This window comes from Arachis duranensis, chromosome 1, assembly GCF_000817695.3.
Source record: "Arachis duranensis cultivar V14167 chromosome 1, aradu.V14167.gnm2.J7QH, whole genome shotgun sequence".
Taxonomy (NCBI): Eukaryota; Viridiplantae; Streptophyta; class Magnoliopsida; order Fabales; family Fabaceae; genus Arachis; species Arachis duranensis.
Window position 1 is genome coordinate 38,053,133 of NC_029772.3, and position 20,133 is coordinate 38,073,265.

The 20,133-nt window shown below is 38.6% G+C and overlaps 2 protein-coding genes across 2 annotated transcripts; one reads left to right on the forward strand and one right to left on the reverse strand.

Moving 5' to 3' along the window:
* Positions 1-9,699: 9,699 nt before the first annotated feature.
* Positions 9,700-11,726, reverse strand: LOC107486357 (uncharacterized). Its single transcript, XM_016106895.1, has 2 exons — positions 10,115-11,726; positions 9,700-10,022 (listed from the first exon to the last, which is right to left on the reverse strand). Exons 1-2 carry the CDS (start codon positions 11,724-11,726, stop codon positions 9,700-9,702), a joined length of 1,935 nt encoding a protein of 644 aa, XP_015962381.1.
* A 2,282-nt stretch (positions 11,727-14,008) lies between these two features.
* LOC107485789 (NADH dehydrogenase [ubiquinone] 1 beta subcomplex subunit 8, mitochondrial) lies at positions 14,009-19,307 on the forward strand. Its single transcript, XM_016106325.3, has 4 exons — positions 14,009-14,262; positions 14,411-14,497; positions 14,598-14,693; positions 19,075-19,307. Exons 1-4 carry the CDS (start codon positions 14,125-14,127, stop codon positions 19,129-19,131), a joined length of 378 nt encoding a protein of 125 aa, XP_015961811.1. The 5' UTR covers positions 14,009-14,124; the 3' UTR covers positions 19,132-19,307.
* The last annotated feature ends 826 nt before the right edge of the window (positions 19,308-20,133 follow it).

The window sequence follows — 20,133 nt, forward strand, 5'->3', positions numbered from 1 at the left end:
TCATTGCAGTTCACACTAATTATATACATGGATCTAGTTACCCAAAAACATGTATTTTAATTTGCCTATAAATAAAGTATGACCTTGTCAAATAATTTTTCAATTTTTATAATTCTACTTTGTGCCTCTTATAATACCATCACAATTGATTCAATAATACAGAGCTTAACCCTTGTTATTATTCCTTAAAAATGGAAAATTTTACTTAGTTTCCAAATTTATAATATAAGAGACGTATGCTTTTTATTAATTTTTTAATTAATTTTAAAAATAAATTATATTTAACTGCTCAATTGTTAGTTAATGATAAACTATCATTTTTGTTCTAAAACTTTGGCATAAATATTAAAATAGTCTTCAAGATTTTTTCGTCTTATTTGTATTTCAAATAATAATAATAATAATATACTTTTCAAACTCTTAAGTTTTTTGTAATTTTGTCTTATTTGTTAGTTTATTCTTGTTCTTATTTTCAACTACAATCAACAAAATAACAAATAATATTAATTTATTTATATAGTAATTAGTATCTGTTGAGAGTGACAGTGAAGGAGGTAATGATGGTGAAGTGATAGTGAGTGAGAATAGAGTTGTGGTGGGTGACTAGGTGGTGTTGATGGAGCTAGGGTGAGTCGGGTATTATATGAGTTAGGAATTATGGATACATTTTTTATAAGAAAAGAATTGGTACAAAAGTATTTGACTAGATGTTGACAATCAAAATATTAACAGTATGGATAAAATTAAAATTTATTGAAATGTTAAAGATAAAATTGAATCAAACTAAATGTTAAGAATATTTTTGAAAAAAAATTACAAACGTCAAAGACAAAAAGCATACTTTATCTTTTTGTAACTCACTAGAATTTGACTTGAATACACGTACCAAGAATGTCCCATATAAGAAAATATATTATTTACTCCTTATACCAAGACTCCAAAAATTGTATGCTTCAATGAGTTTTGCACCTCACATGAGGTAGCACTTTGACAACTATAGTACGGACAATGTCCTGACGCACCTTTATCATGGGAAAGCATGGCTTCATTTTAATCCAAAACATCCTAACTTTGCAATTAAAACTAGGAATCCTATACTAGGTCTATGTTCTGATAGGTTTACATCCAACATCCATTTTAGTATCCCTTATTTCTGCTGGCCTATTATTATTACTCCTTATAATCTTTCTCCTAAATGTATATGAAAGATCCCTACCAATTCTAAACGTGTGTCATTCCTGGCTTAGACAATCCAAAGCTAAAATAGATGTATACCTCCAGCCTTTTATTGATGAATTCAACCAGTTGTGGTCTCGGGGGTTTCAATTTATGATGTCTCCATAAAAATCAATTTCACACTTAAAGCCACTTTAATGTAAACAATTAATGGGGGATTCATGTGAAATTATCTTGTCCTATTTGTATGGAGGATACAAAGACTTTTCAGTTGAAGTACGCTGAAAAAATATTGGTTTAATTGTCACAAGAGCTTTTTGCTGGAGAATCAACCTTATAGATGCAATCGAACTACATTTAGGAAGAACACTGAGGATCATGAGGAGCCTCCTATTAGATTGACCGAAGAAAAAGTATGGTCTAGGGTTAAAGATTATCCCAAGATTGACACGAGACATCAACCTTAGCAGCTTCGTGCCCAGCCTCAATAGTTCGTGGCCCAGCCTAAGTAGCTCCAGGCCATCCTTAGTCTCAGTCTTAGCCTCATCATCACACTCAACCTAGACAAAGCCTTAGCCTCATTCTCAGCCGTAGCAGCCATAGATGTCTCAGCCATAGTAGCCACAGACATCTCAAGCATAGACTTTGTAGTCACAGACATAGGAAGGTGGAAAATCCACTGTTAGTGATGATCCCTGTCCTATATTCAAATGGGATGAAAAAGACTGTATATTTTATATAAACATAACTAGAATTCCATCCATTTAATTATTTAATTGCGTATATACTTAATTGTGTTTGAAACAGTTAGGATTCTCCATACGATGGCACAGAAAAGATTTTCTAAGTATACAAGAACCATTACCAATAATTCATATCTTGCTTTAGCATGGTGCCAGACTGAGTGATTAAGCTCTAGGGGAACTTGTTTAAGGTAATTGAGTTATATTTGTTTAAAATTTTGGTTTATTTTAAATTACAATGTTATTAATTCTGTAGTAATGCCTTATCTCAACAGCACATCAGATTCGTCCTCAGGGTGTACTAGACCACCGAAGACCACATATAAGACGACATCCAAAAAAATAGTATGAACATGTTAAAATGGTACATATTATTAATTACGTATATGATATCACATTGATCAATTGTTCCTTTTGATGGGAGGCTAAAGTGGGTTGCAAGTCCCATCATATCGAAATGTTCGAGAGGACCCACATCATGAAGGACGACCTCTCGAAGTGGGTTGACAAACGCTTAGAGGAGACTACCATAAATTTTCTTGAATCTTACCTTTATTCAAATATTATTCAAACTAAGTATATCTATTTAGTTTAATGACTAAAACTTGACAAGCGTGCGTTCAGCATCTCTTTTCGAAGAGAAATTAGCGAAGTCCATCAAAGAACTTGAGACATATCATTGAGGGCGGCCGAGAACCCCTACCCTAAATTTCATAGGATAAAATCTATACTCAAACAATAGGGGGTTGTAAGAGGGAGTAGGTTTTCTTTCTCAACAGGGAGCTGACATACTAGATGGAGCAACATTGAGAGCTGCAAACACGTTACCAAAAGGAGCAGGAGGAGTAAATGCAGGATCATCAGAGATGCGAGGGAGAGATCGCCCGCATGAGCAAAATGTTCAATGAGATGATGAAGACTTAGGTAGCCCAAATGTATTTCTTTTACATGAAGTATATGCAGAATAGTTCTTCCAGTAGTACATTCAGCATAACTCCAACTCCTTCACATCTTTTACATCCTCCGCTATGAGCACCACCTATTGGACGCCCCGCCGAGAATTGAGAGGACCCAGAGGGTCATCATGATGAGGACGGCCTGGATGATGATTATATTTAGTGTACTTCGTAATTAGGACTTATTTGTACTATTTATCATTGATTTGTATATCAATAATATACTGTATTACTTAATAAGTTATAAATAATGTACTATTTATTATTTATATTTGAAATTTATTTAAATATCGCATTTCATAAATTGTTATTCAATTATAACAAGCACCGAAAAAATATAATTTATATATAAAAATGATGCAATTATGATAATCAATTTTATCGACTCCAAAGCCATTAATAAAATTAATTATTTCATGAATAAAAAATACCGATGATTTCTTTGCCATTAAATACACATTATTTATATAAAATAAATTGATTATTATCGACAGTTACATTGCCAATAAAAATAAATTATTTTTTAATTATTTTTTTACAATACTTTTATTACTGACGACTGAACTGTCACTATAATTATTTTAATATTATCGACGATTTAGACTATTGGTAAATTAGGATTGTGTTTTGATTCGTCCAAACTCTGGGTAGGCCGAGCTTAAGCGCTTCCGAGTAAGTCGTCAACTGAGAGGAAGAGCTTTACGTCGGCCAAGATCAAACACCACGGCGGGAATACCTGCAAAAGATACTCCGACGCTCAAGTTAGTAATAATCTCAGAAGAGAGAGAGAGAGAGAGAGAGAGAGAGAGTAATTAAGTGAGAGTGAATAAGTGAATATGAAAACTGGAAGTGGAACCTCATCGTAACCGAGGATATTGACTCGGTTTTATAGAAGTTGTTTTTACCCGCTTAGTGGATAAGTCCTAGTTTGTAGGTTGGTTATGATATTCTGTTTTAGCCATTGAGTTTGTTGAGCACGTTTCCTATTTCTTCAAATGGTTGAGGCCGAGCTTATCGGGCGGTTGGTGTAACGTCGGCCTCGAAATGTTTGCGTGCCGAGTATGCCGGGCGACCAAGGATACAGGTAACGTATCATAGCCCCCAAGCTTGCCTTGGTGCGGACAGGACTAAGGCGAGCTTTTCAGACCAAGGGTACTGGATCCTCGGTTGCCGAATTTGTTTGTCGCACATGGTCCTTGTAGCCCCCGAGCTTGCCTTGGTTATGTTTGGATTACGAAACGGTTTTTTGCGTGTTTAATAGTTGCTTCGTTCTTCGCGCCATTTGACGTGATTGACGTGAAACGTGTCCCGCATCCCCAGGCACCCCTATCCGTTGGATTTCGTGGTCATTAAATGCCTCTGTTTTTTGACGGCGAGGATTTAATGCGAGGGTTTGTGTAACCGTTTAGGTTACTAGGCTTACTCCTTTATTACATTTGCTTTTTGTAGTTCCTATTTGCTACTGTTTTCTGGAAAAAGGGAGTGTTGGTTTGGTTTCCTGTCTGAGAATGTCTAGCAAAGGTCAGTGTTGAATTCACGTTTTCTTCTACCTTTTTGTGCTTTATTTTTTCTTTCTTTGTCTGCAATGGAGAGTTGTGATGTGGTTGATCCGTGTGGGTGGGTTGATGCCAGGGTGAGGGAATATGCGTCGCAGGTTGATGATGAGGAGTCAGTAAAGTTACTGGGATCGGATTTGTGGGTTAGGAATGGTAGTAACATTAGGATAGAGTTGTTGCCCTGTGGTAAAGAGGACCGAGTCTGTGACCGGTTGAGGGATTGGTCTTTCTTTTATATGTATAGCTGTTTGTTTACTGAATTGGGGGTCAAACTGCCTTTTACCGAGTTTGAATGTGGGGTCTTATACTGGTTGAACTGCGCCCCTACCCAGCTGCACCCAAATTCTTGGGGTTTTGTACGGGCTTTCGAGGTATTGATGGAGTTACTAGATTGCCCCCCTTCTCTAAGGCTTTTCTTCTCGTTATTTCAGGCTAAGGGGGTGGGACGTGGGTTGTGGGTAAATCTTAGCAGTTATCCGCGCCGGGCTATCTTTGGTCTTTATAAATCTTCGTTTAAGGATTTTAAGTCGATGTTTGTTAAGGTGAGGAGTGTACCCGAGGAGTTTCCCTTCTATTTGAATGAGCATTTGGTCGAAAAATTTCCCTTGTCTTGGTGTCCCGAACCTTATCAGGTATTAGACGTAGATGATAGGCATCCAGATGATGATATTATGATGAGCTTCTTATTTAAATCATTGGGTCCGAAGGGGTTGTTATCGATTGCTGAGATGTTGAAATGGGATACTAATAGACAGGTTGTATATGATCACATAGATAACTTAATTTGCCATGCTTCTTTCTTTCTTTTATAAGGTGCTCTTTCTGGTTTTTATTTGCTTGTCTTTGTTCTGCAGCCGAGAAAGCTCCTGCGATTACAACTGCGGGCCTGAAATCTTTCTTCAACCAACACAAGAAAAGTGAAAGAGAGGTGTCTTCAAGTGTTGGAAAAGGGGCTGCTGCTGTGGTAACCCAGTATGGTCCTGGGCCGAGGTCGAAACGAAAGAGAGGGCGTGGCAAAGGTAGCCTTGCCGAGGTGCTGGATGGTAAGGGGGAGTCGTCGCTAATATTACAGATGGTTGAGTCTGCTTATGAATCGCAAAAAAAACTTCATGGATATGACGAGAACGAGCACGGCTGATATTTGTGGGCAAAGCTCTACCCTTTTGGTGTAATGACTGACGAGCTTTGCTGTTTCCTAGATGATATGAAGAAGATTGATGATGTTGGCCGAGCAGGTGTCAGCCATTTTCTGCAGGTATAGGTTATTTTGCTGTTCTTTGTAAATTCTATTTTGCGTTTATTCATTTATTTTTCTACTTGTAGGTGATTGGTGCTCGCATCGTTGCTATTGGCCGGGCTCAGGAGCTTGCCCTGGACCGGGAGGAGAAAGAAGCTTCTCGAGTGGAAGAATTGTCTGGGATCATTCAGGAGAAGGATCAAAGGATTGCTAAGCTCTCTGCTTCCATGGAGAAGAAAGAGAAAGAGTCTTCTGCAAAGTTGAAGGTTGTGGAGTCCGAGGTTGTGCAACTCTCTGCTCGGATCAAGGAATTGGAAAGTGGAGTTTATGAGGCCTTTACCCAAGGGTTTGACCGTGCTGTTTCTCAAGTCAAGGTGGTGTATCCGGAAGCTGATCCTTCAAAGCTTGATGTCATGAAGGTGGTTGTTAATGGTGAACTTGTTGAAGATGAAAGTGCTGCTGAGAGTGAGGGATCTAGCATGGGTGATAAGGCAGACTAGGCCTTTTAGTGTTCGTTCTGTTTTATTTTGTAATCCTTTAGTATGTTTTGGATTTAACTTTGAACAATTTTTAAGTTTTTCTCTTAGTAATGATATTTTGGCTTCCGAACATATAGTTCGGCGTTTGTCGATGGTTGCTTTAACAAAGTCATGAGGATGATGTGTTTTCTCACAATTGTGTGTGTGTATGTTGATGACAGTCGCAATTGTTTCTTGATTGTTGATAAAGAGAGCAGTAGCTCTAATGGAAGGGTTGTGGTAGAATGATCCTTTGGGACCTGCTTGGAAAACATGATGTTTGTTGTATTTTGTTTGTATTCTTTCGAGTAATATGGTCGGTATGCGCATTTTGAATTCCGAGTATGAAGCTCGTATTAGTTTGTTTGTTTGAAAAATTTTGACTTGTTTTTATGGTTAAGGTTTTCTGAGGAATAAGCTCGGTTCGTGATGTTAGGGTTCCGAGGATAATGCTCGGATTATTTGGAGTGTTTATTAACTGAAGTGTATGCCAACTGTCATGATGAGAACTGTTTTGATTGCATAGTAAGTTGTATGGGTACAATGATTTGTTGCGTCCGGCCTCGTTAAAACCCTTCTCCGAGTAAAACCCATGTCTTTTGGGAGAAAACCTTCAGAGGGGAAAAAGAGTACCATCATTCGCGAATTTACAGATTATGTTATGATTGATATCCCCTTAGGGAGGAGACATTCCATGTTCCTGGAAGTTGATCTCCTTTGAGGGTTTCTAGTTTGTAAGCCCCCTTTCCGAGATTTTGGAGAACTCGGAAGGGCCCTCCCAGTTTGCCGCTAATTTGCCAGGTGCCGGAGGTTTTCGAGCTTCTTCTGTGCGTCTGAGTACGAGGTCTCCATTGTTGAAAAACCTGTGAACTACTTTTCTGTTGTGTCTTTGCTCTAGGTATTGTTTTCTGGCTCGTTGCTTTATGGCGGAAATATCTCTTTCTTCTTTTAGAAGGTCCAACTCGGCTGTCCGAGCTTGTAGGTTTTTCGATTGATCATAGAGCTCGGTCTTTAATGTTGGGACGCTGACCTCCACTGGGATAAGTGCTTCTGCACCATATACCAGTTTGAAAGGAGTTTCTCCTGTGGCAGATTGAATGCTGGTATTGTAACTCCATAAAATTTCTGGAATGAGGTCGGCCCATTCTCCTTTAGCGTCACCGAGCTTTTTCTTTAATCCCTGCAAGATAATTCTGTTAGCTGATTCAACTTGTCTGTTAATTTGCGGGTGCTCTACTGAGCTGAAATGATGTTTGATGTTAAAGTTTGTTAGAAAGGCAGCGAGCTTATGATCTGTAAATTGTCTCCCGTTATCCGAGATTATCTCTCTTGGGATACCGTATCTGCATATGATATTTTTCCATAAAAAAGATCGCACTTTTTCTGCCGTTATGTGTGCTAGTGGCTGTGCCTCTATCCACTTAGAGAAATAATCTATTGAAACCAAAAGGAACTTTACCTGGCCTGACGCTTTCGGGAAAGGTCCGAGGATATCTAATCCCCATCTATCGAAAGGCCAGCTTACCTCTATGGTATGGAGTTCTTCGGCCAGGGTCTCCGAGAGGGTGGTGTGTTTTTGACAATTATCACATGCCTTGACTTTGGAGATGCAGTCAGAGCGGCAAGTTCGGCTCGTCATTTGGCATAGTGCATGTGTTGATGTAATCGAGAAAAGGTGTTCGCCAATCTGGGACCTGTGTAATACTCAGAATTGTATCCTGCTCAAAACTTGGTTTGTCAAGTGTTAGCTGGGACAGTGCCGATGTCTTTTCGGCTTGCCGAGTTGTGGCTAACTTAGATAACACATCGGCCCTGGTGTTTTGTTCTCGGTTTACATGAATAATATCAAATTCTTTAAATTTTGAAATTAGATCCTTTGTTATGAGCCAATATTTCTCTAACAAAGGATCTTTTACCTGGAATTCGCCCTTTATTTGATGTACCACTAATGAAGAGTCGCAGTAGGCTGTTATTCGAGGTATTTGCAGTTGTAGGGCGAGCCTTAGTCCAGCGAGTAGGGCCTCATATTCTGCTTGATTGTTGCTTGCATTAAAGCGGAATTGTAGTGACTGCTCGGCCACCACCTTGTCTCCTTCCCTTAGTAGAATTCCTGCTCCACTGCCCTCTTTGTTTGACGCTCCATCAACGTGCATGCTCCAACTGACCTTTGTATATTGTGTATCGTTAGTCATTTTCGATATAAAGTCGGCTAGCACCTGTGACTTCAGTGTCTTCCTTGGTTCGTATTGAATATCGAACTCAGAGAGCTCGATCGCCCATTTTATTAGTCTTCCGGCGAGCTCGGGTCTGGTTAGTATCTGCCTTAGCGGTTGGTCTGTTCGTACTATGATTGTGTGGCTCTGGAAGTAGTGCCGCAGTCTTCTTGCCGTAGTGACTAGTGCCAGTGCCAATTGTTCTACCTTCAGGTACCTTGTTTCTGTTGGTTGTAGCACCCTACTGATGAAGTATACTGGATTTTGCTTTCTTCCTGCTTCTGTTACTAATACCGAGCTTATAGCATGGTTAGATACTGATAGGTATAAATACAGTGGCTTACCTGTCTCTGGTCTTTGGAGGATTGGCGGGGATGTCAGGGGCTGTTTAAGTTCGGTAAAAGAATTCTCACATTCGTCCGTCCAGGTGAACTTCTTGCCTTTGGAGAATGTCTGAAAGAAATGATAAGATCGGTTTGCCACTGCAGGTAGGAAACGTGATAGGGCAGCTATTCGTCGTGCAAGTTGCTGGACCTCCTTCATCGTTTTTAGGCTTGTCATGTTCAATACGGCTTTGCATTTTTCTGGGTTGGCCTCGATGCCTCGAGATGTTAACATGAATCCAAGGAATTTCCCTCCTTGTACTCCGAACGCACATTTGTCTGGATTGAGTCTCATGTTATATGCTCGGAGTTGTTTGAAGATTTCTACTAAGTCGTCACAGTGTGACCCTTGTATAGGTGTTTTTGCTACCATATCGTTTACATAGACCTCCATATTGCGGCCTATCTGCTGTTGGAATACTTTTTCCATTAGCCTTTGATATGTCGCACCTGCATTCTTTAGGCCAAAGGGCATTACCTTGTAACAAAAGTTCCCATGTTCTGTTATAAAAGCTATTTTGCTTTGGTCTTCTGGGTGCATTAAAATCTGGTTATAGCCAGAGTATGCATCCATAAAACTCAAAGCTTTGAAACCAGAGGCGTTATCAACTAATTTATCAATGCAAGGTAATGGATATGCATCTTTAGGACAAGCTTTATTTAAGTTTGTAAATTCGACGCACATGCGCCATTTACCTGAGCTCTTCCTTACCATTACCACGTTGGACAACCATGTGGTGAAATGAATTTCTCAGATGAAACCTGCGTTGAGGAGCTTTTTGGTTTCTTCTAGTGCTGCTTTGTTTTTTCTCCTCTCCGAGGTTCCTTTTCTTCTGTGCTACTGGTCGGACTGTTCTGTCAATTGCCAGCTTGTGGCAGATGACTTCTGGGCTTATTCCGGGCATATCATCTGGTGTTCACGCAAAGAGATCGGCGTTCTTGCGCAGTATCTGTATGAGTTTTTCTCGGTCTTCCCCTTCTAATGCTTCTCCGATGTATGTGCATTGATTGTCATCTGCCATTAGTGTTATTCGTTGGAGGTTGTCCATTGGGCGAGGTCTTTCGCCGAGGTCTTCTCTTGGGTCGAGATCGGCTAGCACGGTGGTGTCAGCCGAGCTATGTATGGATTGGACCTGGGGCCGAGTTATCTCACTCGCCTGGTCTTGCTTTAGACAAGCATTGTAGCACTGCCGAGCTTTCTGATGGTCGGCGTGAACTGTAGCTATCTTGTTTTCCTGCACTGGAAACTTAACACACAGATGTAATGTGGACACCACCGCTTTGAATATATTCAAGGTAGGTCTCCCGAGTATAATATTATAAGGGTTATACAGTCTACTATTAGGTATTGAATATCGATGGACTTCGACATATGGATTTCTCCCATTGTGGTCTTCAGCCATATATGTCCCATGATGGGAACTCTCTCTCCGAAGAACCCAATCAGCTCTCCCGAGGAGGGTTGTATTAGTTTTTCTGATAATTTCATTTTTGTAAATGTAGAATAAAATAAAACATCAGCACTACTACCTGGGTCCAGTAATGTTTTCCTTACCAACAGGTCTCTGACCTGGATAGTAATTACCACCGGGTCGTCGAGGTTAGGGCTTGCCGATCTGAAGTCTGCTTGGTTGAAGGATATGGTGACGCCTGGGTCTTTGTCCTGCTTTGGCTGTATGGTTCCTTCGATTGCTAGCATCGTTCTATAGCTTCGCTTCCTGGCCGAGCTTGTTTCTCCTCCGCCTGCGAATCCCCCCGATATGTGGCTAATGACTCCCCTTGGTGGATCGGGGGTCGTCCTCTCTTTTTTGTTATCATTGGCTGTTGCTTGCTTGTGCTCCATCTTGTTCGAGTTTCCTCCTTTGCCTCTCCGGTTCTCGATATATTTGTCCAAGAGCCCTTGGCGTGCCAGCCTTTCCAGGAGGTCCTTCGCGACTATGCAGTCGTCTGTGGTGTGTCCGAACTTCCGATGGAAGGCACAATGCTTTGTCCTATCCACGAACCTTTGATCCTGGTAGTTTCCCGCTCGAGCTGGTGGCCTTATGATTTTGGCGTTGAGGATTTCTCTGATGATGTTTTCCCTTCTGGTATTGAATCTGGTGTATGTGTTGTATTTTGACGTGGGCTTGGAAGGTTTCTTAGTGTCTCGGCTGCCTGGCGATCTGAAAGTTTTTTCTTCATCCCTCCGATGTGGTTGTTTGTCCGATTTTTGGGCTTCTCGGAGTTCCTCGATCTCCATTTGATCTGCCGCCCTTTCTCCGAATTCCTCTAGCGTTTTTGGCTTTGTTATGGCAATGGTCTCCCAGAATTTGCCGGGCCTGAGACCGGCCTTGAGGGCGTGCAGGTGGACGGCCGGGTCTAAGTCCTGGATCTCCATAGTGGCGTCAGCGAATCTGGTCATGTAGTCTTTCAGGCTTTCGTGCTGACCTTGCTTAATGGTGCCGAGGTAGTCTGAGCCATGTACGTAGATTCTTGAAGCGGCAAAGTAATCAATAAATGACCTGGCAAGATCTTCGAAGGAGGAAATTGAACCTTCAGGAAGTTTAGAGAACCAGAGTAATGCAGCACCGTCGAGGTAGGTAGGGAATGCTCGGCAGAGAACGGGCTTATTCTTAGGGCCGTTGAAAAACATCATCGATTGGAACTTCTTTACGTGGGGTCGGGGGTCGCCGAACCCCTTGTACGGCTCCAGTGCAGTGGGCAGAGTAAAGTTTTTTGGTATCTGGTAATTTGTGATCTCTTCGGAGAAGGGGTTGTCGAGTGTGAGCTTCTCCTTTGGCGGGACGATGTTTAAAGGGTCTGCAGCACCTTGAGCCGAGCTTTTGGAGCTTTCTCCATTGTTCTGTGTAGACAGCTCAGCTATTCTTCGTACTTCCGCCTGAAGCTCGGCGATTCGAGCCAGGAGGTCATCCTGTGAGAGTTGTGGACTTTCCTTGTCAGCCATGTTCGAGGATCGGGAATCCTGCAAAATAGAGTAGAAGACTAAACGAAGGAAAAAGTGGGGTTAGATGTACTCCGGCCCCACGGTAGGCGCCAAGTGATTCGTCCGAACACTGGGTAGGCCGAGCTTAAGCGCTTCCAAATAAGTCGTCAACTGAGAGGAAGAGCTTTACGTCGGCCAAGATCAAACACCGCGGTGGGAATACTTGCAAAAGATACTCCGACGCTCAAGTTAGTAATAATCTCAGAAGAGAGAGAGAGAGTAATTAAGTGAGAGTGAATAAGTGAATATGAAAACTGGAAGTGGAACCTCATCGTAACCGAGGATATTGACTCGGTTTTATAGAAGTTGTTTTTACCCGCTTAGTGGATAAGTCCTAGTTTGTAGGTTGGTTATGATATTCTGTTTTAGCCATTGAGTTTGTTGAGCACGTTTCCTATTTCTTCAAATGGTTGAGGCCGAGCTTATCGGGCGGTTGGTGTAACGTCGGCCTCGAAATGTTTGCGTGCCGAGTATGCCGGGCGACCGAGGATACAGGTAACGTATCATGTTTTTTTAACAATTCATGACCAAATCACTTTTTCAATAAAAATAGTTACTAGCCATTGATAAGGACAAAAATGCTCAGAAAATATTTTAAAGCTACAGCATATCCCACTGTAAAAAAAGGTCTCTTTATCAATAGAACACAACTGATATCGCACTGTTATTCAAATCCAACTCAATTGCACCCTATATGCTAATATTCAAACTAGATTTACTGCACAATCAAAAAAAAAAAGAAAGTCAAGTTCATCATCGTCATAATAAACCAAATTATCACCATAAAAATAACACCAGAGTCATCAATAAAATGAAGAAACCCATCCAAATTTATAGTCAACAACAAAAAATAAAAATAGTACAAAAATCATTGGTAAAATAAAAAACTCAACCAAATTCTTCATCATTAATAATACCAAATTCATCATAAACAAAAAAGTGAAATAAAATAGAACCAATATAATCAATAAAATAAAAATGATTAATAATACCAGATTTATCAACATCGCTAAATTCAAATGGTGATGACAACTTCGTCAACTACAAGAAGATTGATGATTGCTAATTTGTAGATATGCTGCATTGTTTGATTTTCAATGAATTATGATAGAACAAAATCTAGGAGGCAACGAATGAGAAAAGACAAGAAGAAAGAACGTAGAATCAAAGAGAAAATTAAGAAAGACAAAACACTGATACAGATATAAAAAGTACGAGAGAAGACGAAGGATAATATGGAGGTAAAAAGAAGAGAAGGTAGAAGTAAAGGACAGATGATGAAGGATAAGTTTGCAAAGGATAGAAGGCGATGGGCAAATGTGAAAAGTAGAGGGCGGCAACAAAAATGAAAATGAAAATAAAAAAAGACCGTAAAAGATAGAAGGGGAAGGGCGGATGATGAATCTTTGTTGAAGGAGGTAGAAAGAAAGAATGAAAAAGAAGAAGGGTACTCTTATTAGGGTTTATTAGGATTAAGTTTGAATAACAATATCACACTAGTTGTTTCCGTTAACGAAGATGATTTTTGTTATTGTAGGGTATTTTTGTAACATTTTAAAATATTTTAGGAGCATTTTTTTGTTAACAAAAATAGAGGTTATTTTGCCAATATTTTCATAAATTGGAAGTGATTTTAGTAGTTTATTCTTTTATTATTACATAAAGGGTAAGCTCTCTAACATTTTGATCAAATTTTAATTTGGTTTCTAACGTTTCAAACATTCTATTTATATCCCAAAAATTTTAAACAACTTCAATATTATTCTACTATCAAATGTATACAAGTTAACGAGATGAGTAACGTAGAAGAATAACCAAAACCAGTTATTCTCAATCTTCTTCTTGTTAAAAAAAAAAATTCACAAATCTTATCATCATGGCTCTAGAATTAAAGTATAAGTTTTTACATAAATAATTATTGGTGTGTCAATCTTACTTATATATTGAAATTAAACGTTATTGGCTCATAAATATACTAATTCTTTGTGTCAAATTTAACAGTAAAACAATATTAAATTTGTCTAAATTATTTTAAAATTAAAATAAGACATTTAAATTATTTCAAAACTAAATAAAACGTTTGAAATGTTAAAAAATAAATTAAGACATAGCCTAAAAATTAAAAATTAAAATAATATTTTATCCTTACATTAATTAGTAAATAAATATTTTTTTAAAGCCCCCAAAAGTTTACCTGAAAATCCTGATTAAAAGAAAAAGCAAAGGGAAAGACCAGAAACGATGTCGTTTGAAGTCTCCGTATTCAGTGTTGCACAGTACGTGTAGCAGCAGTAAAGTGTAGGCTTGTGGAGAAAACAGAAAAGAAACGATCAATAGCAACCTAGAAAACCCATCAATCATGGCAGGGAGATTGGCGAACGCAGCATCGAGAATCATGGCCGGAAACGGTGTTGTTTCCAGATCCGTAGGTTCCTCTCTTCGCCTCCGCTCCGGCATGGGCCTCCCCGTCGGAAAGCACATCGTTCCCGACAAACCCGTATGCATCCATCGTTTCTCTCTTAACCTAACCCTTCAATCATAATCGTTTTTCCCCCATTTCTCAGCTCAATTATTTTGTACAAATTCGAAAATTATTGGCTCTTGTTGTGCTTTTTTAACTATTGCTATTGTGATTGGGGTCTCAGCTTCCTGCGAATGACGAACTCGTGTGGGACAATGGAACTCCATTTCCCGAACCATGTATAGATCGTATTGCCGATACTGTTGGAAAGGTGGGAAAATTTTCCCCCTAATTATTGATTTTTTGGAAATTTTTGGATAATGTAATATTGAATAGTTCTTACAATTTTTTTTAAAAAAAATTGGAAACAGTACGAAGCATTGGCTTGGCTGTGTGGTGGATTGAGTTTTTTCGCGTCTCTGGGACTATTGGCAGTGTGGAATGACAAGGCCTCCAAGATACCCTATGTAAGTTTTCTACTTTAACTTTGCTTATCATCCCCACTTTTTTTGTGTTAATGTTTGGTGTTGGATTGGGATTTCATTCTGTTATCTAGGTTTCTTGTTGCTATGTTCTGGTATTCTTTAAGTATTGTTTTGATGTTGTCATTGCCTCATTCGGTAGAATGGATTCTTCATTGCCATTTTATAGATGAAAGTTAATTGTGCACTGGAAAACTTGATGTCGGCTGTAGAATTTCACTCCATTATTACTAATCGGTCCATACTCTGTTTTCTGTCTCAATTTTGTGATTTAAGTCTCTGTTAGTTGTTTTGTTCATTGAAATCACTTTGAGGGTTAGTTGTGGTGCAGTTGATCGAGAATGTTTGTCTTGGAACTTTGAAGGAAGTGTTGTTCTCAATTCTCACTTCTTCCTTTAGTGGGTGCATTTTTTGTTGTTTTAAATCCCCACTGGCCTGTACTTTAGTTGTTCTTGTCTACTGCATATGGCATCTTCCTGAATAAGAATCTAGTTAGCAGGTTGTTTTAATGTGGATACTCTGGTCAAAAGACTGATGATGGACCCTGAATTTAAATTGATGCTGTCAGTGAAAGTGAAGTAGTTGTGTGTGATTTTTTCCGGAAAAGGGGGGGGGGTGTGGAGGCAAGAAGTTCTAGAGAATGATTATCGAGGGTGTAGAACTGATTGTCACGCATCTTCAAATTGGGCCCTTGTCTTTCACTATTGCCTCCTCAAATTGCTCAAAAACATATTATAGATAAATCTCATATAAGCCTGGTCCAAAGCAAGTAGGAAAAAAGTCAACAACATATTTGCATTGAACCAAATCTTGTGACTGGTGATTAGTCGTCTTCACTGTCCATTTGATGTCAGAATCGATCACCTCCAGCATACAGAAATAAATTGCATTCTTCTTCCCAGAGAGCTGTGTCTCTCACCACCTGTGATGGGGTCAATGTTGGTGGCCTATAGGTCCAACTATCCAAGACAAAAGAGCAAGATACAGTCTGAAAAGGAACATAATGAATTTCTAATTATTTAAATTTTATTAGCTTTATTTCTAAAGAAATTTAACCTCGTCAGATCAGCAATGATGAATCCCAGCCTTTGATTTATTATCTATATCTATTATCTATTCCGAGTCCAATGGTCAAAAGTAGAGTGACCATGGCTGGACCTTTTGATATAGGATCTGTCATAAATGAAACCCTTATTAGGATCTTTATATATCTTGCCTATTATAAATATGGGGCTTTTTTGAGTTTGTATATCATGTTCTCCTAGTCATAGTACAGATTTATCATATGGTCTCTATTGTAATGTGCCTCTACTTTGTGCTTTCTATTAGCAGGTAGGATATTCAGATGGTTAAAGGAAAGTGGTTGTGGTGTTTTCTTTAGGCTTTAATCTCTTTTGTGAAAAAAGGAAAAAAAAATAGAAGGGATTTTGGGTGATGCATTTTCTTTGAAGGGGATAAGTACTGTTTTGGTTCTTACGGTTTAAGGTGAAAATCAAAATAGTCCTTAAGGTTAATTTTATTTTTAAAATCATCATTTCGTTAATAAAAGGACAAATTTACCCCTAATTAAAAAATTTACCCCACCCCACCATTAAGCTCAGATCTTCTCATTCTCCTCATCAACATCCTCTCCCCCTCAAAATGGTGGCAGACACAATTACTGTTTCTTCTACAAAATCAACCATTTTTGTGAAACCCCATCTACCTTGGAGAATTAAGTTGAAGTTTTTACTTTTTACAGTGGGTCATTGAAGGGTCTATTGTTGCATAATGAGAATCCCCCTCCCATGGCCAAGTAACTCAAATTACAAAATCAATCAACACAATCAATCCACATGAAGGAAAAAAAATTCAAAATTTGACACAAAATTTAAAATGGTAGAGCCGCAGAGAAGATAACAACTGTAGAAGCAGCAACAGTGAATCTGTTCAAAATAGCAGCGCTTTGAGAAGGTCCTGGTCCTCCGGACGGTGAAATAGAAATGGAGGAGGGAGAGACAGCATTGACGAGAGAGAGAGAGAGAGAGAGGAGAAAATCCGGTGCATGATGAACGGCGGGAGAGGGAGCGAGAGCATGAGATGAGTGATGCTTAGCTTTCTTGTGAGGAATGACAACCGGTGAGATATCCGGAGTTTGAGCCAATGTACCGATCAACAACAACACAGCCACCACCTTGAAAACATAGAAAGAGCAAAGATCCATATAGAGAGAGAAAACAAAAACAGAGAGAATGAGTGCGCTGTGCGGCCTCCATTTCTGCTTGGAGATAGGAGAAGTTGAAGACCTTCTGTGCGGGTTCTTGTGTGGGGATCTTTTTTTTCTTTTCTAATTTATTAATTCTTTTTTATCAGGGGTAATTTTGTCCAAAAATTAAGATTTGAATAAAAAAGGATGATTTTAAAAATAATTTTAATGTTAAGGATGATTTTGAATAAAAAAGAAAGTTAAAGGACGATTTCGATTTTCCCCGCAAACCATAGGGACCAAAACAATACTTATCCCTTCTTTTAAGCATCATAGCCATGTTTGAGAATTGAGAGGTTCTCTGTTAAGCTCTAAATCTCTCCAAGAGAAAACAAGGGACTTTTTAGTGAATGCTTTTTCTTTTACCAGTCATAGCCATTTTGCATCTCATTTGACTGCACTGATACTGTCTTGCAGTTCTCCAGGTCTGCTATAGGCATTGTGGAGTAGCCAAGATATCCTCCACTCTTCCATGGCATCTTTGATAACCTTGATATTTTAATCCTAACATCTTACCTATGGTGATTCTTGAGAAATTGAACGATAATTTTTTCACTACTTCTCTGCCTTTGGATGATAGGCTCTTGTTCCCCATTTGTCATCAACTCTTTTATGTAGTGCCAGAACTATTTCCAACATCTTATGAGGGTAGAACTGCAAGTTGGAGAACCGGTGAACTTCTGTATCATTACACCTAACTTGCAACACTAAAATGCTTTTCAAAGCTCCATTTTTGGGACTAACTAAGCATATCCAATAATTCATACCATGATACATGTTTTTGTCAAAGACATCATTCTTACAAGAGGATCGTAGGAAGATTGGAATGAGAGGTTGGATTTGCAGAGACAAGGTTTGGAGGTACATGGTTTGCGCATAAGTTGCACACAACCAAGTAGATGGAATGCAAGTTTAGTAGAGGAAGGGGAAAGACCAACACAGTAGCGAAAATTGGGGACTTTATATGACAATTTAAGAGTTTTAAGTATTTTTGGTTGTATTTATTTAGGACAATGAAGGAATAGAAGATGATAAATCATAGGATTTAAGCAAGTTGGTCAAAATAACAAAGTGATTCGGGTTTTAATGCAACAAAAAAGTACATTTATTTATCGTAATGCCAACCGACCAGCTATGTTGTATGGAAATGGAGTGTTCGTGGACTATGGGTGAACATGAACAAAATAAAGGATGAGGATGTCAGTTAGAAAGTTGGAGTAGGATCCATTGTTGAAAAGATGGTAGAATCTCCTAAGTGGTTGTGACATATAGAGAGAAAGCTAATAGACCATCCATTGAGAATGATGGATCAGATGGAAAATAGACTAGTATTTAGAGGTAGAGGAAGACCTAAAAAGGCTCTACATGAAGTGATCAAGTGAGGGTGAACGATCACACTCCAAACATTATACATAATCGGGCGCAATGTCATTGTTTGATCCATGTAGCTAGCTGCATCTTGTGGGATAAGACTTTGTTGTTGCTGTATTATACTTAATTCAATCATAAGCAAAATAACCATATTGATTAAATATTTATCACAGGCATGTGCTACCCCCATTACAGATTTATAGTTATTTATTTGTTTGTAATTTACTGACATTGGACCAGTGGACTGCCTAAGTTGAACAAGCCATTTCATTCTCAATAGTCCGCCTCTTTAAAGAGTTAGTGTTGCCATTTTGAAGGCCCTGCTTATAACTTGTAGAACTGAACTTTGTGATATAAGCAAGTATGGAGCCAAAAATGAAATAGTTGTCCTCGGAAAGTGTATCAAAAGTCACATTAGCTGATTATAGTTCTATAGTTTAGAAGTTTGTTCTTAAACTGTCAAATCCATTCCTTATTCTAGCAGCATCAATATTCATTGTTATCCATAGTTTTCGCACGGAAGTTATCAAGGTCTATTGACTATGGAGGTTTTTGTCTTTTATGTACCCTTATTGTGGCCACCTAGTGGAATAAAGTTTTGTTGTTGTTTGTTATTGTATGTACCCTTATTGTGGCTTGCATGAACTGTGCATTCCGATTGAACTTTGATATTATTGTAGCAATGCTACCTTCTGCGAATACTTAGTATTTCATATGCTGAGGTATTTCTGTTTTATTTTTTGTTACCAGACACCCAAAGTATATCCATATGACAATCTGCGTGTGGAACTTGGTGGTGAACCATAGATGGATCCAAGGCAATAATGGAATGGGAACTTGTTTTTCATGTAATTGTTCTTTTCATTAACTTGTGCTCTCTTGTAGTTCAAACTTCAAAATAATGGAATGTGGGAAGACTTGCTGGAACCAGCTACAGGAATGAAAACTGAATATGGTTTTATTTATTTAATCATTTTCATGCTTATGGTGGCTATTCTGAGGACTGAGGAGTGGGCCATTGTTTTGCTCTTTAAGAAACCGAACCTCTTTATAAGATGGTAAGACTTTTGACCTCGTGAACCTTTGCCCATTTAAAAGTGTACACTATTTAAAGTTTTAAACCACTTTTATGATTGGGAAAAGGACCTCAAGTTGTTCATAGTGCGATACTATGCTCTTAAACTTTTAAAATCTGTTCCACGATACTAGTAGCAATTTTTATATTACGAGACTGAAAAATTGAACCTCGTGCCTTAAATTTAAAATCTAAACCGTCTTTATTGAAACCTCAAAACAACACAATCGCATAACCCAAGCGTGATTATCCAACTGATTGGAAATCTCTGAGGGGTGTGAATCCAATTTATATGCTATTTAGGTCACAAGAGGCATTAATAAATTGAGTAATCAAGTTATAAACCTCAAGTTGGACTGAATAAAACAGCTTAAATCCACCGAAAGGCATTAATAAATTTAAGGGTGTAGAATGCTATGATCATTTCTCAATTCTGGGGACGTGGAATAACCCTTTACTTTCTGTGACTAATTTTTTTCATTATGGATTACAAACGTGTTGACACCTATTTATACTCGTTCGATATGCGTGTCTATTGTATCCAATTGTGTCTTAATAAAAAATAATTTTTTTTCTTTGAACATGTTTGGACACATCTAAACCATCATGACGTATTAGTATGTCCAGTCTTATCTTAACATGTATTCTTAAAATAAATTTAGAAATAGTATATATTATTATTTATTAAAACAAAAAATATTTTATATTTTTAAAATAAGATATTAAAAATAATT

Bases quoted from the DNA above. Each gene is read 5' to 3' on its own strand.
- LOC107486357 (XM_016106895.1), bottom strand. From the start codon at position 11,726: ATGGCTGACAAGGAAAGTCCACAACTCTCACAGGATGACCTCCTGGCT. The intron at 10,023-10,114 runs GTATAACCCTTA...TTAAGTTTCCAG, and splicing joins TCAATACCTAATAGTAGACT to TGCAGGAAAACAAGATAGCT.
- LOC107485789 (XM_016106325.3), top strand. From the start codon at position 14,125: ATGGCAGGGAGATTGGCGAACGCAGCATCGAGAATCATGGCCGGAAAC. The intron at 14,498-14,597 runs GTGGGAAAATTT...AATTGGAAACAG, and splicing joins TTGCCGATACTGTTGGAAAG to TACGAAGCATTGGCTTGGCT. The intron at 14,694-19,074 runs GTAAGTTTTCTA...TTTTGTTACCAG, and splicing joins AGGCCTCCAAGATACCCTAT to ACACCCAAAGTATATCCATA.